Source organism: Canis lupus, chromosome 14 (genome assembly GCF_011100685.1).
Source record: "Canis lupus familiaris isolate Mischka breed German Shepherd chromosome 14, alternate assembly UU_Cfam_GSD_1.0, whole genome shotgun sequence".
Taxonomy (NCBI): Eukaryota; Metazoa; Chordata; class Mammalia; order Carnivora; family Canidae; genus Canis; species Canis lupus.
The window spans coordinates 46,824,569-46,842,455 of NC_049235.1; the positions used below are offsets into that span (position 1 = coordinate 46,824,569).

At 36.6% G+C, this 17,887-nt stretch overlaps 1 protein-coding gene across 7 annotated transcripts in view; it reads right to left on the minus strand.

The window, feature by feature from the left end:
* DPY19L1 (dpy-19 like C-mannosyltransferase 1) overlaps positions 1 to 17,887 on the minus strand; it is a 141,985-nt gene that overhangs the window by 114,953 nt on the left and 9,145 nt on the right. For all 7 annotated transcript variants that reach the window (XR_005369693.1, XR_005369694.1, XM_038557319.1 and 4 more), the window contains exons 2-6: positions 9,822 to 9,846; positions 9,107 to 9,194; positions 5,544 to 5,681; positions 2,556 to 2,676; positions 1,749 to 1,842 (exon numbers count right to left, since the gene is read on the minus strand). Coding sequence is in view for 5 of the 7 variants with exons in the window: in XM_038557319.1 (XP_038413247.1) it covers positions 1,749 to 1,842; positions 2,556 to 2,676; positions 5,544 to 5,681; positions 9,107 to 9,194; positions 9,822 to 9,846 (466 nt within the window). In the remaining 2 variants the exon portion in view is untranslated. The remainder of the gene's footprint in view (positions 1 to 1,748; positions 1,843 to 2,555; positions 2,677 to 5,543; positions 5,682 to 9,106; positions 9,195 to 9,821; positions 9,847 to 17,887) is intronic.

Consider the following 17,887-nt stretch of genomic DNA (forward strand, 5'->3'; position numbering starts at 1 on the left):
AAAGACAGTCTCTTCAATAAATGGTGCTGGGAAAATTGGACATCCACATGCAGAAGAATGAAACTAGACCACTCTCTTGCACCATACACAAAGATAAACTCAAAATGGATGAAAGATCTAAATGTGAGAGAAGATTCCATCAAAATCCTAGAGGAGAACACAGGCAACACCCTTTTTGAACTTGGCCACAGTAACTTCTTGCAAGATACATCCATGAAGGGAAGAGAAACAAAAGCAAAAATGAACTATTGGGACTTCATCAAGATAAGAAGCTTTTGCACAGCAAAAGATACAGTCAACAAAACTAAAAAACAACCTACAGAATGGGAGAAGATATTTGCAAATGACGTATCAGATAAAGGGCTAGTTTCCAAGATCTATAAAGAACTTATTAAACTCAACACCAAAGAAACAAACAATCCAATCATGAAATGGACAAAAGACAGGAACAGAAATCTCACAGAGGAAGACAAAGACATGGCCAACAAGCACATGAGGAAATGCTCCGCATCACTTGCCATCAGGGAAATACAAATCAAAACCACAATGAGATACCACCTCACACCAGGGAAAATTAACAAGGCAGGAAACCACAAATGTTGGAGAGGATGTGGAGAAAGGGGAACCCTCCTGCACTGTTGGTGGGAATGTGAACTGGTGCAGCCACTCTGGAAAACCGTGCAAAGGTTCCTCAAAGAGTTAAAAATAGATCTGCCCTATGACCCAGCAATTGCACTGCTGGGGATTTACCCCAAAGATACAGATGTAATGAAAAGCCAGGACACCTGCACCCCGATGTTTATAGCAGCAATGTCCACAATAGCCAAACTGTGGAAGGAGCCTCAGTGTCCATCGAAAGATGAATGGATAAAGGAGATGTGGTTTATGTATACAATGGAATATTACTCAGCCATTAGAAACGACAAATACCCACCATTTGCTTCAAGGTGGATGGAACTGGAGGGTATTATGCTGAGTGAAATAAGTCAATTGGAGGACAAACATTATATGGTCTCGTTCATTTGGGGAATATAAAAAATAGTGACAGGGAATAAAGGGGAAAGGAGAAAAAATGAGTGGGAAATAGCAGAAAGGGAGACAGAACATGACAGACTCCTAACTCTGGGAAACGAACTAGGGGTGGGGGAAGGGGAGGTTGGTGGGGGTGGGAGTGACTGGGTGATGGACACTGAGGGGGGCACTTGATGGGATGAGCACTGGGTGTTATTCTATATGTTGGCAAATTGAACACCAATAAAAAATAAATTTACAAAAAAAAAAAGAAAAAATGAACATAAAAACCCTTAAAAATGTCAATCTTTTTCATTTAAGAAATGTTGCTGGACTATGAAGTTAATCAGGTCAAGTATTAAATATCTGTAATAGAATATATTTCCATTTTAACATCAACAATATAGAGTCACTAACACCATTTGATAATGAGTAGTCCTTTCCTTATATTTTACGTAAGCAATATACTGCTTACGCTCAAAAGCCTGTGAATATATAAAATACATCCAATATCCCCACCATTCTCTATTTAAGTCTCTACAATTATTTTCAGTTTGGCTGATCATGCCAATGGTAAAATCATTCAAATAGGCAAGAATTTTGTGTCTATAAGTAGATGTATTAGAAATAACATTGTCACAAAACTGAACTGCAAGTTAATCTTTATCTCACTGTTTTTATAATTTTAATATATAGTATTATAACACATACCAAATATTCTCACTGAATGGTCTTACCTTAAATATGTGCCATATATGAAGAATAATGCCATCATTAGTCCATTTAAAATAAAAATTACAGCAACATAAAAGCAAGCAGGATCTCCCATTCCTTTAAAAATAAAAAAAAAAAAACATATGTTCTAACTATAAATTACTTTGTGTGTCTGGCAATTTATATTAAAATGTGCTTATTTTGAAAATGGCACAGATATATTAAATGGTTGCCTTGGTTCCCATATGAATACGTGACACTACCATGGAACAAAGATGAGTACGTGGCAGTAGCTGCGGTGGTTTTCAAACAGGGCTACAAATTCATGGACATGCCTCCCATAGACGCATGGGGGTTCTCTGCTCCTATTTTTGAACCTGGCTGGGCTTATGACTGCCTCAAAGATGATGGTGGAGGCCATATCACATGATTTTCAAGGCTAGAAGAGGCCAAACAGTGTTCAACTTGTGCCCACAAAAAGCCTGGCTACTCTGAGGTGCTATGCTATACAAAGCCCAAGGTGCATGGAAAGGCCATTATGTAGGTGTCCCAGTTGACCGTTCCAACTGAGCTCAGCCTGGCAGGCACCCCAGCCCTGGAGCCAGAATATAAGTGAAGCAGTCTCCAATTAATTCCAGTCTTCCCAAGCCACTTAAGTCTAGCAGAAGCCTCTGACATTGTGGAAACAAATCAACCCTGCTACATACTGCCCAAATTCCTCACTTGCAGAATCCATAAGCATAATAAAATGGTTATTTATATCACTAAGTTTGCAGGAAGTTTAATAAGCTCCAACAAATAACTGGACAATATCATGGAAAGAACCTTGCCTTCACAGCTTTCAATAGGACTGAGTCCTTCTCCTCTGGTAACCGTCCAACATATCTTGGTTTGAAGACCAATCAAGTCCATTATTTTGGTATAAATCCGGTACCAGCTGGCTAAGATAACCTATTTTTTAAAAAAATAGAGACATTTTTTAGAGGAAAGATATTATCATCAACAGTTTCATTACTAGAATAATTTTGAGATATTTTGGTAATTATCAAATTTTCCTTTCCTATACCATCTACTTAGCTCCCTTTAAATCTAGTAAAATAAGCCTCACAATCCCCTACACAGATTTTTCATTGGTCAGTCTTCAACTGTCCACCCATGGGTAAGAATAAAATACAACATGATACACATAAGATTTATATTTTTCAAAAGATATAGAATTCTACTAAGGTACATTTAAAAAGTTGAACAAATAGGTACTCTGTCTTCCTGAATAGATCTAATTTCTCAAGATATGAATTTTCCATCAAATTAATTCATAAACATAAAACAATGCTAAGCAAAATCCCAAGTTATCTGTCTGGAAGTGTTATGTGGCAACATAACAAAAAGGAGATTAACTGAAGGGAATATTCTAGCAGATATTAAACAAAAAAATCACTTACAAAAATTAAAACAGTATGATACTGGCACAGGAACAGCCAGACAGATCAAAGTAATCATGGTGGAGGCAGAGCAGTGCTACTCAGATCCCCCTCCATGGCCAAACACTCATTTCCCCAGTGGCTGGGAGGGCTGGTGGCTGACAGCTCTCAGTTGAGTCCCTCTCTGGGAACTACCCTCTGCAGAGGAGAGTAAATTCATTACAGGTCACACCCGGACCCAAAGATGACCCAAAGAAAACCCAACCGCAACCACATTCAGTACCTGACTACTCAATGGGGAGGGCTGTAAAGGCCAGGGGCACCTCTCCTCAGGGTAGGACAACTCTGCAGGGCATCTCAATCCCAGAACTCCCAGTGGGATTGCTTACAGCCTTTGTTGTCACTGCATCATAGCCCAACTCTCCTCCTGCCTTATCCAATTTCCTTTATCCCTCTTTAGGTATTGTCCCCAAAGGCACTCCCTCTAGATACTCCTATATGCAAATCTCCATCTCAAAGCCTATTTCCCAGGACCTCAACCTAATGTAATACAGAACACCAAGTCCACAAAAAGATGCAAGCATATATGTATAATAACTTTGTATGTAATACAGAAAACTACTTCAAATGAGTAGGGAGAAGATGGACCACCCATCAAAGTGTCAGGTTACCCATGAGACCATTTTGAAAAAATATATGATTCCTATCCCATACTGTTCATCAAATCACAGTTTTGTGTTTCCTATCCCATTCTGTGCATCGACAAATTCCAGAAATATTTAAAATGTAAACAACAAAAAAAACAATTACAATAAAGTTTTTTTATATGAATACATAAAAACCATAAATTTAAGACTCATAGATATGGTATTTCTGTACAGAAAAAAATACATACAGATCATATACAACATTAAAAGGCTAACAAAAAGCTGGGGGAAAATGTTTACCCATATAGCATTGTATTAATATCCAATATATAAAAACAAGCTCTTACAAAATTTCAATAGAAATACAAAGGGCATAAGCAATTACTTTTAAAATTAAAAATGCATTTTAATGTATAATATTAAATGAAATACATATATACACATATATATAGGAATGAACAAAATACATCATGTGATTTTGATTTTTTTGCCTACCAAATTGGCAGGGATTCAGGGACATAAGAATTTTCAAAAACACTGCTAGTGGTAATTTTGATTAGTATAATCTACCTAGAAAGCATTTTGGCCACACGTACCAAAATCATTATAAAGTATATATTTTGCCAAACTAAATAGCTCCACATCAACAAATTTATAGTTTAAAAATATAATGGCATACACAGAGATTTAGCTTCAAGGATGCTTATGGCAGCTTTAGAATATTTTAAAAGCTGAAAACTATGAAAATTTTCACAAAAGATGGACTAAATAAACATAGAGAAATTTTGCCAATAACCACTAAAACTGATCCTTAGGAAGAAAAGATGACACAGGAAGATTGTTATAAATATTCTAAAAGTCAAAAAGCACTTATAAAAAAATATTTGCTGTGTGATCGATCCCATTTCTGTAAAAGTAAATGTGTACATGGTCACAGAAAATACTTAATAAGCAGTACATTAATAAAATAACACTGAACTTTGGTGGTCACTTATTTGTCTCTAGCTCCTCTATCTCCTCCCTAGTCAGTCGGCTAACTCACGATTTGGATGGAAGTTGCACTTCTCTCATTCAATGGGAAATGCCTGAGAGCCCTGCTAAGTCTGGGTACTGAGCCTGGGCCTATTGAGGTCCCCAGAGACCAAGGCAGCCATGGCCCTGACACAAGGATATGCTGTCTAACAGCATCGGCAAGCTAGGAAGGGGGAGTCACAGAAGCAGGGGACCCTCATACCAAATCAAGGAAGATGTTACAGCAGAAGTCACATCTCAGCTTGGCCCTGGAAAATGCTTAGAACTGTGTCAAATGAAGACAAGGATGCTACAGGAGAGGCTAAAAAAGTTACTGATATCACTGCCTTCCTCCCTCACCTCCTGGGTGGATCCACCTTTCCCCCACCCCCACCCAAGAGAAGTGCACTCAAATAAGTGAAGATTCCCCTATCTGGGATTTGGCAAATGACATGTAATGGTAATTCCTTGCTATGATCTCTACAAACCCGTGAAATCTAGAATGTTTTCAAATTTTCTAGAAGATGCAATCATAACAGTTCCCATGAAATCAGTTAAAGCCCACCAAAATTTATAATAATCTTTTTCCATATTCCTTTCCAAGAAAAGATATACATCTTCCTTTAAAAAATGAGATGAAATCTAATATATATATAGCTTATATTTAGAATCAGCATTTAATATAAATAACACTTTAAAACAGTAAAAAAAAAAAATCACAGTTGAAAAAGTAACTTACCTCAGGGTAAAGATTGAACCTTTTTAATGTATTAATAACAAGGGGGTATTCGGTCAGCTTATCATTCATAATCATCCATACGCCATTCAAAAATGAGGGTGCTTCCACAATAGTCTTAAAGTAGGAATAATATAGTCCCTGAAACAAGCATATGTTATAGTTAGAACAAAAAGTATATAATCCTTATGCCTCTCTTACCAGGTTAAAAAAAACTTTACTGTTTTTGAAAAATAAAGCAATTAAGCAAATGATAGTTACAATTATTCTCACAGTTCTTGATCACTAATACTATGTTAGGTTATAAAAAGAAGAACTACATATTTTAGTATAACTTTGTCTTAATTAAAAGAATTGAACTCAAACTATCTTTAAAACCATTTCAACATTTAAAAAGTAATATACATAGCTCAGACAACACGTATAATTTAAGAAAACCCTGTAGCCTATACTAATTTGAGTGTTAGAAAAAGCTATCTTATGAACAGGGCGAGTGAGTGGTCCACCATGGAACTTAAATGACCATGATCCAAGAAACCTCCCCTAGCCAAAAATGTTTCTCCCTTACTGCTTATTTAGATTCCCAAAAGGTGCTAGCAGTCATCTTTCCTCCAGATTTACATGTAAAAATGCAAATATATTAGGAAGCCTACATGTTGATATAATATATATAAATTACATTCAGATGCCAACTAATTTTACAGACTATTTCCTCTCTTTCCAGCTCAGAACAAGATAAGAACCCTAGAGGACTGGGGTTGTGTGGATAGAGGAGGAAGACAGTAGTGGTACTCCCATTTTGAGGGAATTAGGACAGATATTGAGGTTGGAATAATAAATGGAACAAAAAAATAAGCAAGTACCAGTACTTGCTCCACTTGGGAGGGAGTATAAGTGGCAGTACAGGATGAGACAGATGAACACTGGAAACGAACTTCATCTCTATATAATTTTGCCCAGAGCTGCTCTGGTAGCCAGTACCCATCAGCTATCAAATTCCATACTGGATTTAAGACTCATAAATATGAGAGTAATTTGCATACCCAGATATTTATTGAAAAGGAAAAAAATACAGTTCTTGATATTATGGTATTTAGTTTTCCTACCATGAGTTTTTGAATATTTCCTACTATCCTAGGTAGAATAATATCCCTTTAAATTTCACATCCACTGTGAATGTGAACCTATGTGGAATGGGTTCCTTGCAGAAGTAGTCAAGTTCAAATGAGGTCATCTAATATAAATGGTATCCTTACAATAAGAGGGAAATTCAAACACAGAGACATAGGGAAAAGTGGCCCATGAAGACAGAGGCAGAGCTTGGAGTGATGGCATGTTCAGTGCCAACCAAGGAATACCAAGCATTGCCAGAAAGTACAAGAAGCTAGAAAGAGGCAAGGAAGGATTCTCCATAGAGCCTTCAGTGAGAACACGGCCTTGCCAACACTTGGATTTCAGACTTCCAGCCTCCAGAACTCTGAGAAAATAAATCTCTGATCTGTAAGCCACCTAGTTACTATACTTTTAATATGGCAGCCGTAGAAAACCACCACAACTTATCTGGTTTTGTAGGTTTATTTTGGAATCATGTAAACACCTTATTTAATTATTAAATGAAAAATTTTAAATCCCTTAGTATCAAAATAAAAATAAAGGAATTAACTACCAAGTTAGAAGACGATTTCAAATAAGTTATAGTCCTTCTACTGCATATCCCTAATAGAATATACCGTAAAATCAAAAAGAAATGCAAAAAAATCTTAAAATGTTTTCAATCATCTTATTTTTAATAATACCTTTGGTACTTTTATTCCATAAAAATAAGTAATATGAACCCAAGATTCTTGGGCTACAGATACAAATTTAATACAAAGTAAGTAAAAACCATCCAATCTTAATTTTGAATTTTAAAATATGAATATGAATTAGTAATTTAAAAAATTGTTTCTTAACTCTGTTTAATAAAATGGCTTAGTTAGACACAGTGACCAATCTAGTATCAAAACAGTTGACCTTAGAACAACACAGGTTTGAACTATCCAGCTCCACTTACTCACTGACTTTTTCCGATAAACAGAGTATATGGTACTGTAAATTTATTTTCTCTTCCTTATGATCTTCTTAATAACATTTTTTTCCTCTGGCTTACTTTATTGGAAGAATATGGTATATAATACATCTAACATACAAAATATGTGTATGTATGTAACACACAAAATATGATTTTGGTAATGCTTCCGGTCACGAGTACGCTATTAATAGTTAAATCTAGGAGTCGAAAGTTTATAAGTGAATTTTGGACTGCATGGGGGTCAGCACCTCTAACCCCTTGTTGTTCAAAGGTCAACTGTAGTAGCAACGAACATCTCTAGTACCAAATTTGTGGTCTCTAAATACCATCTGCCACTGAAACGAATTGAGGTTCCTTGGAAAATTGGATGATTCCAGGTCTGGAGAGGAAACATCTTAATAGTATCAGAAAGTAAAAAAGCTACAGAATACTAATGAAGTCACATCAAAGGGACACAGAGTCAACTGCAAAGGCTCTCACCAGGTAAGTTAACAAAATGTTACAATCAATCAGATCATAAGGATATACTCCAAAAGAAGGAACTCTACTGATTACCAGAAGAAAATGCTGGGAGACCAACTCATTTTTCTAGAAAGTGGTAAATAAAAGAAAAAAGAATCAAGCATCTACCTGTCTTACTTATAAGAGGCGTACATCAGAGAAATCAAATGAATATTATGGGAGAATTCTTTATAGAAAGAATTACAGTTAACAAATGCAGAGGAAAAAAGAATAGATCATCATGATTTGGTAATCTTAATGAATTAACTGACCTAGGCTGATGGCTGGCTAAGTGAGATCAACATGACAATACTAAAGCCACTGATCAATCTTGACATAGCAAAAAAGACAGACAACCAGATACGATGTGCCTCTTCGTACGGTACAATAATAAATATACATCATTTATGAAATATTCCTGCTAAAAAAAATTGAACCTTCAGGTACCAAGTCTCTTATCTATCAATTTTCAGGAAACTTGGGAGGTTGAACATAATAAATAAAGTGAATTACTATGGGTAATTCTAGAAGACAAATAACCTAGATTCTTCAATAATAGAAAAACAACAAAAATGGAATTTATAGATTAAAAGACTTAAGAGATACATCAACTAGATGCAATGTACACTGCTTGAATCCTGATTCAAGCCTACCAACACACCAACTATAAGAAGAAAAAAGCCAATTGGTCATTTAAACACTGATTGATTGATATTAAGAAATCGCTGTTCATCATTTTCAAGTGTGTCAATAGTACTCTGGGTAACAAAAAATTCCTTTCTTTTGAGACACATATGAAAGTATTTACGGATGAAATGATATGACGTCTGAGGTTTCCTATGTGTGAAGGTGTATACAAAAGATAAACAGCGGTGTCACCAGTTGAAGCTGTGGGTTGGGAAAGGGGAACTTTCTATTTTGGAACATCTTTGAAAATTTCCATGATAAAAAGCTTAAGGTTTTTAGATTCCTAAAATATGACATAAAAACTAACCATTTCAGTGCGAAAAGCCATCTCCCTTTCCAATGTTGAGAGGTGAGAAAAGTGACGATCATTTTCGAAGAGGTGTGTTATATGGCTCCTGCAAAAACAAAAGGGTAACAAGCATTGACACTTATACTAAGTATTATTTTTAAAAGAAATTCTACAAGCAAAAATAAAGGTATCTAGAAATTTGCACATAATTTTGTAATGAAACTCAAATATAATGGTATCCATATTTGTTTTTCTATTACATGTCGTAACATTTCTACTAAAATTTCTAATAGAAAACACATTCAGATTAGATTTTAAAATTAGAATGAACCAGAATAACAATATTTTAAGTCAAGTACAATAAAATTATAAATTGAACTATAAATGTCATTGGGTTACCATTTCAGAAATGTCTGATTAATGAAATTCATATTTCACTCTATCTAGAAGATTAAAAAAAATTAATCTTCCTCTCAACATGAACACTATATTAACGTTAAGTGAAACAGTCTCAAATATAACCTCTTTAATAATGGATCTTTTTTTATTAAAAAATTACATTATTCTGACCTTGATTTATCAATTAAACTACTTTTTCAGACTATTGTGTTGCAAGTAATAATATATTCTCATCCTTATCATACTGAAATTATTTCTTTATATATATGGGAAATAGCTTTGGGGAGTTGTAAATATCTGCATAAAATATACCAGAGGAAAAAAACAATCTTACCAGTGCAACACTGCTGCAAAGGCAGCTGAAAGAAAAAAAGAAACTTAAATTATCATGTTAGCATAAAGAAATGTTTTCACTTTATAGAAAAGCATTATAAAGATAAGCATTTGGACTGTGTAATGTTGTACTCTTAGCAACTGGGGAAAGAAGAGTGACTCTTTGAAAGAAACCCTACGGCTATGCTTTAAAATCCAACAGCCTGGATTATAAAAGAATTAGGCATATATCTACAAATTTCATTTATTCACTCATTCAATAAAATGCAGGCCTATTATTTGCCAAAAACTATACAAGGAACCCTTAGATTGAAATTTCCACAAATATAACTGCCGAAGGGATAGAACCAATGGTGAGAGGTAAATTTAGAATGGAATAAAAAAATGGTGACCCTAGGGCGCAGGACTGGGGATGAATAAAATGAGAGCCTATCACTCTTTATATATTGCTGCACTATCTGGATTTTTATGATAAATTTTACTATTTTTAAAACAAATTTATAAATGAAATAAGTAAAGAAGGAAGAGATGGGGGGATTGTTGATGCAAAACAAGCAAACATTTTAGAATCTCTAAAAGTAAGAAAAGAGTTTTACTGGAGGCCAATTTAGGACAGCTGCCCAGGAAACACACTCTTCACAGAGAAGAAAGTGCTTCAGAGAATAAACAGCTTTTACAGGGTTATATACTTCTTTACATTTTGTTAAAGCTCAAAAGATTATAGATTAGCATACAGACAGGCAACACAAGTTTTAATGTTAAGGAATGCAGGGAGTAGAAGCATTGATGGATATCTTAAAGACAAGATGGTTTTCCTTTAGGCTACTCATTTACAAAGCAAGTGTATAATGTATGCACGCTGGACCATAAATCAGCCTTTTGGTTTAAACCAAGTTTATGTACAGTCATGCTGACTTAGAAACCTAAAATGACTTCCCTTATACCTCAGGCCTTTAGAAGGTTTTTTTTCCTTTCATCAGGGCAAAAGGAAGAAAGAAAAGGTAAGGAAGAGAAAAAAAACAAGCTAATAATAAAATCAGTCTCATAGGAGAATCAATAGTTGGCTTTCTGTCCAAGTACAAAGAATATATTAAGAGGAATCCAGAAAATACCAATTTTCTTATGTCATAAGATTCATTTTATTGCAGGCTTCCGATTAAATAACTAATTGGACTATGAAAATACTCTTAGAAATGAAAACTAGTCTAGATCTTATTGCCTTATTCTTAAAGAAGTATTTATATTTTTAAAAATTAAAAAAATACACTTTATCTAGGAGATACTAAAAGACAAAAGGTTACTCTTTCTAGGTCACTACAACTGCAAATATTTAACTAGGCTTGTCATTCGACATTTGCTTACATCATACTTTGATCTTTCAAAATTTTGATATTTCTTGTTGACAAATTTACCATCCATTCCTTTTTGGTTTCTGCCTTTAAAGCCATAATGAAGTCTGGGCTTTATTTTCTCAATAATTTCATTACCATGTTCTGAATAAATCATTCTTCTCTCACAAACTGTAAATGCCATATTTATCATATAGAACACTTGACACACATATTTTGGTAATATGAGATTTGGTAATTTGAGATAATTGGGATTTCATTTAAAAATTAATTTGGAAAGAATCCACATGTTAACGATATGAATCCATATGTTCATACCCACAAACATGGATATACCTTCAATTATTCAACTTCCTTTTCAACTGCCATTGATAAAAATCCTATCAGTAGAATATAGTTATTACACAGTTAACTCATATTCCTTAAGTCTTTCTTGTAACCTTAACATTTTTTCTCATAATATCCATATCATCATTTTATTATACCTTACTAGTATTGTTAATGTATTTATTTTTGAAGTGTATTTTTTATTTAAATTCAATTTGCCAACATATAGTATAATACCCATCGTGCATCACATCATGTGCCCTCCTTAATGCCTGTCACCCAGTTATCCTATTGCCCCACCGACCTCCCCTTCCCAGAGTCAGGAGTCTCTCATAGTTTGTCTTCCTCATTTTTGAAGTATATTTATTTTGCAATGTATCTTCTTAGATATTTTATTTATTTATTTGAGCACAAGTGGGGGAAATCACAGAGGGAGAAGGAGAAGCAGGCTTCGTTCACACTGAGCAAAGAGCCCAATGTGGGGCTTGATCCTAGGACCTCCCCAGGGACCACAACCTGAGCTGAAGGCAGACACCCACCTGACTGAGCCACACAGGTGACCTTGCAATGTATTTTTTACTCATTTGCTAAATTATTACTAATTCTTATAGTTTTTTGGTTTATTATCTTCAATCCTCTATTTTAAACAATATTATTTAAAAATGATAATTTTGCTATTTTATACTTTTGCTGTTATTTTTCCCATTTGACAATAATAATAAATTTGTAGAATAATATTAAGTAATTCTGGTAGAAGAGGGCATCCTGTCTTCTACTGACTTCAGTGGTAATGCTCTTCACATATGCTTTTAAATTAGCCTTTAACTTCCACAATTCTAGAGTGATAAATAGGATTTCTCAAGGCCATCACCTCTGTACTTCCTCAGAATACCACAATTCCTTAGAACAAAAGTACCAAGTGGTCTTTGGTGCATTCCTTTAATTCAATCACTGAAACACTAAACAATTCTTGGAGTTCTGGGCATTTGAACAGAGCTCTTTCATAGCCTCCAGGGTCAATTCATAATTCGCCCAGTGCTTTTAATTCCTTTGTTCATTTCAATTTAGTAGTAATAATAATAAAGCAGCTAACATTTACATTCTTATTATATGCCAAGTATTTTTAAGGGCTTTACCTGAACTAACATGAGTAACTTGCCCAAGGAAAGGAAGCAAGTAAACAGAGAAAGGGAAGTTGAGGACAAGAACTCTTACATGAAAGCCACACACTGGATGGCCTCTTGAGGAGGACTATGGGGGTGGGTTAGACAACAGGCAGGCTTCCTTAACCTAAAGGGTCTTATTCCCCTCCTTTTTTTTTTCTTAAAAGGGGGAGAAAGTCGCAATTCATCAATTGATATAAGCAGTTTGTTTTATAGAAACTACTAATTTTTTTCTTTTTTTTTAATTTATTTTTTATTGGTGTTCAATTTACTAACATACAGAATAACCCCCAGTGCCCGTCACCCATTCACTCCCACCCCCCGCCCTTCTCTCCTTCCACCACCCCTAGTTCATTTCCCAGAGTTAGCAGTCTTTACGTTCTGTCTCCCTTTCTGATATTTCCCACACATTTCTTCTCCCTTCCCTTATATTCCCTTTCACTATTATTTATATTCCCCAAATGAATGAGAACATATAATGTTTTTTATATAAAAATGTAGAGTTACGGGGCACCTGTGTGGCATAGTCGGTCAAGTATTCTACTCTTGATTTCAGCTCAGGGCCTGATCTCAGGATCTTGAGATCATGCCCTGCATTGGGCCCCGTGCTCGGCGTGCACCTGCTTAAGATTCTCTCTCCCTCTCCCTCTGTCCCTCTGCCCCTCTCCCCCTTCCCTTCCAAAAGAAAAAAAGATGTAATTATGCTTTAATGTATTCAAAACTGAAAGAAGTTATAAGTGTGCATGTGTGTATATCTATATATGTCATTTGAAAATGAAACCCCTAGTAAAGCAGATACTGCCTGGTGAGCATATAATTTAAGCATAAAGACATAAAATGACAAAAACTTCTAAAGGCACCCCTAAAGAGCTTTTCTTGCCTTCTTGCGTACAGAAAAGATTAAAGATTATTTTCTCCAAATTTAGTCCAGTGATTATCAACCCTGTATATAGTCTTTTGGGAGTGTCACAAAATTGATAATCCCTTTTTTTCCATTTTAATACAGGTGATATTTTTTTGTCATTCTAAGGTACTGTGGTAAATATAGCGTGATCCTGGGGTCCGGGATCGAGTCCCACATCGGGCTCCCTGTGAGGAGCCTGCTTCTCCCTCTGCCTATGTCTCTGCTTCTGTCTCTAACTCTCATGAATAAATAAATAAAATACTTAAAAATAAAAAAAGAAGCTTCAACAATCCAAGCCTATTCCATAAGAAAATGTGTTCAAGGAAAGAAGATTTGCTTTGTAATCTAATTCAAAAGATTGCAATCCTATGGCTGAGAATTCTGAAATGCTCTTATGCTTTGCTGGAAGAACCTAAATTACTAACTCTAAAACTAAATTGGACACTCCTTCCACTTTCTGATTAAAAAAATTTTGCACCAGATTATATGTCACATTATATCAATTTTCAGTTTCATGGGATGAGCAGCCTCTTTACTGAAAATTGTTCTTCTCCTGTTATTAGAATCCTGTTTAAACAAACTAGAAGGTAACTCTCTGAGGACAGAAACAGTGTTTTACTGAAGTTTATATTATAGTATTTAGCAGAGCTCAACTCAAAATGTTTGCTAAATTAATGGGAACAACTTGATACAATTAAGGAGGAAAATGAAATAATGTAAATCATGTCCACATAATAAAGTTGAATGTGCTCTGATTGAGGGATACACACACACATTTCTAATGTATGTAATAGATTTGTGGGTTTTTTTCCCAAAAATTTAGTCTTTGCTTACTTAGTGCAAATTAGATACCTCCCCCACCCCACCCCACGCAGCCCATCTATAAGCAGCCTAAACTTCCAGTTCCCCCCTAGCCTCCAGCACAGCAGCAGGCAGCAGGGTGGGACCAACACCCCCAGGTGAAGTCCCCAAAGTCACCCTTGTTCAGCTCCCTCTGACACCCCTCCTTCTAGCTACAGCTCCCTAAGGCCATTCCTGGCCTTTGTTCTTTTCCTCTGGATGGCCTCACACCAGCAAGTCCAGTGCCTTGGGAAAGCAGGGAGGGGATGCCCCTTGCCCCCCACCACAATGCCTGACCCACAGTGGTGAGCAGCAGGAGGGAGGGCAGGAGGAACAGAAAAGAAATGAGAGAGCCGGCTCTTCCATAGGTTCCCCTCAATCCTCAATCCTTAGGAGCTCCTAAACCCTCTTCCTTCTCTACCCAGCACCCAATCCCTGCCCATACTCGCCTCCTCTTCCAGCCTCCTCCTTTCCCCCAGCTTGTCCCTCCTGAGAAGGTGACTCAGAAGCCCAGGGCACCTTTGTGTACATACCTCCCACCCACCATCAGGACTGCTGAGAAGTAAAGCCCCCTGTGATTTGTATTTTTAAGATACCCAGCTGAGTCTCATGGACTCTAGTGCTGGAGGCCCAATGTCCCTTCTCTCTTCCTCCTCAAGGTAGGAGAGCAAGAACCATGAAGTCAAGGTGGGCTGCCTCTACTTCTGTCCTTCTGTGGTAACCCGCCAGAGGCTCTGCTGCAACTGCAGCCAGCAACAGGTATTCCTGATGGGGAATACATTATCCCACCCATGTTACATTTTTCCCTTACCCGTATACTTCATAACTACTACTCGAAAATTTAGAGCACCATCACAAACTCTTGTTTGGTTCTCACACAGCCTCTGGGGTATTTATTTCTATTTTACAAATGAAAAACTGGGCCTTCAAGAGGTCATTTCCTCCAAAGGCATATAGCTGATAAATGGCAAGAATCAACTGGAGCCAGATGGTTCTAATTCCAAACCTCCATTTCTTTCCACTGGGATTGAACTCCCTCCTCTCCTATTTGTGGACATTTGATGACCTCATCTTGTAACAATATTTATATGGAAAAATGTATTCTAAGTCCAAAATTACTTGCAAAATTTAATACAATTTATTCCTAAATTGAGGTTAATCCATACTTAAAGCATTCGAAAGAGTTTTAGCCTTCCTAACCCTCAAGTGACAATAACATAAAAAGAGGTTAAGGATGCTCCCCTTAAATCTTTTGGACAAGGTTTCCAAGTCAACCTTGACAAGTTCTATACTCAACTCCTTCCTACTATTACTAATCATTTCTTAGTGTTCCCAAGGATCTATTCAGAGTTTAAAAGTTGGGGACACCTGGGTGGCTCAGTGGTTAAGCGTCTGCCTTCAGCCCAGGGCATGATTCTGGAGTCCCACGATCGAGTCCCACATCGGGCTCCTGCATGGAGCCTGCTTCTCTCTCTGACAATGTCTCTGCCTCTCTCTCTCTCTGTATCTCTCATGAATAAATAAATAAAATCTTTAATCAAAAAAAAAAAAAAAAGTTTCTTTCCAGAAGGAAAAGGCACCAGTAAATAGTCTCCTTGTTCCACATCAATATCCATCCTGGAGAATGAAGTCAATTTCTAAATGTACAGGTTTAAGCATCTCATCCTCTTGTTTGAAAAGCTCCATGACTTCCCATGGCTCAAACCATGAAGCCCACACTCTGGTCTGTTTCTAGTTAATCCCCATCACACCTCCTTTATGCTGGCTGCACTGGACAATAATCCCCTAAAATACCAAGTGTTTTATGATGCTATACCTTTGCTTCTGCCTGTAAACTCCTATGTCATCCTCAAAATCACAGGAAATCAAATGGGTCATTTTGTGGAGCTTATCCTGCCACCCTAGCTAAAATACGTTTATTACAGTACCTAAACAGCTAGTCATGCACACAACAGTTTCTCTGCTAGAATGCAAAGGCCTTGAGGCTGAGCTTGTGTTTAATTCATCTTCATATCTACACCTCTTAGCATTATGCCTGGCACCTCACTGGGCTGAACTGTTAAATGATGATCACCATGTAGGAGAAACTATAGAATGTACTCAATTAATTAAAAACCTAAATATCTAAAGATAATATCTAAGCATTCCAAACTGCTCAAAGAGCTCCCATTATACAAAGGTATACATGTTACAGTAAAATTAATATATTGGAAGAAATCATATTTTCTGCAGTCTGTAGTGCCTAGAATGAAACAGAGGCCAGTTTTTGTGTAGTAAAGTAACAAGTGAAAAGACATCCTGTAGGACCCAGTTTAAGAAAAAGCCAACAGCCATGTATATACAAGCTCAGCCCCCTTCTTCTAACACCTAGAGTTTTGAGAGTTACAAGTGCTCTAAAGTCAACAAGTATCTAAATGTCTACTAAATGCACAACACATTTCCCTAGAAACCAACAACATTAAAGAAATAGTAGCCAACATCAAAAATAAAACCTTTGAGAGATAAGATTTAGGTACATAAAATAATGAGAGAAGGCATTAGGCTTCAAGCAAAAGGGCACAAAGTCTACAAACTGTAAAAAATCTGAGAAGGCAGAAGGGTTATGACCTTCCCAGGGCAGGGGCTACGAAAGTGGGATGGGAGGGAGGGACAGAGCTCAAGACGTGCCAACCACTTAGGTGGGGATTATGATGGGTAGCCGGAAGAGAAGACGGCAACAGTAAAGCTGTATGTGGTCTGGGCTCCGACAGGGAAAAAAAAAAAAAAAAAAAAAAAAAATCCCATTACTGATCCACAGTTCAGAATAAATGTTAATGGCAACATTTGTTGAGGGGTCACTCACTATATACATAGAGTGTGTCAGGCTCTCAGAGATCTGTGAACACCAAGGAGTATGACAAAGCTGGGCCCGGAGTTGCTAAGAATGGGAGGACCAGAGTCCCGGGGGCCAGTGATCTAAGGGCTTCGAAGATACCGTTGACCCACTCAATGCCACACAAATATTATCATTTTCTACGTGTGCCATGATGTGAAAAAGTTGAGAAGCACTGAGCCACTCAATAAAGAAACAAAGCAGGTTTCAGAATATATCATACTGCAGTACTACAGAGTCATGGTGGTCTAAACCCTGGGACTGCATTAGAATCCTCAGTGGTGCAAGATAAAACTAGAGATGCATGAGTATTAATCCAGAGCCCTTAAATCTGAAACTCCAGGGATTTTTTTTAATCCACAAGCGATTCTGCTGTACAGTCAAGGTTAATTATCACTGGTACAAAAATGACTGGAACAGAATCTGTGATAGTTCACAAAATGTAATGTGAGATTGGCTCTTTGTATTCCAAGTGTCCTCAAGCAGTAATTGCATCACCTGAAAGCTTGTTAGAAATGCAGACTCTCAGGTTCCTCCCAGAACCTCTAAACCCAACTATACATTTTAACAAGACCCCCCAGATGATATATAAATACTTTTAAGAACAATGTG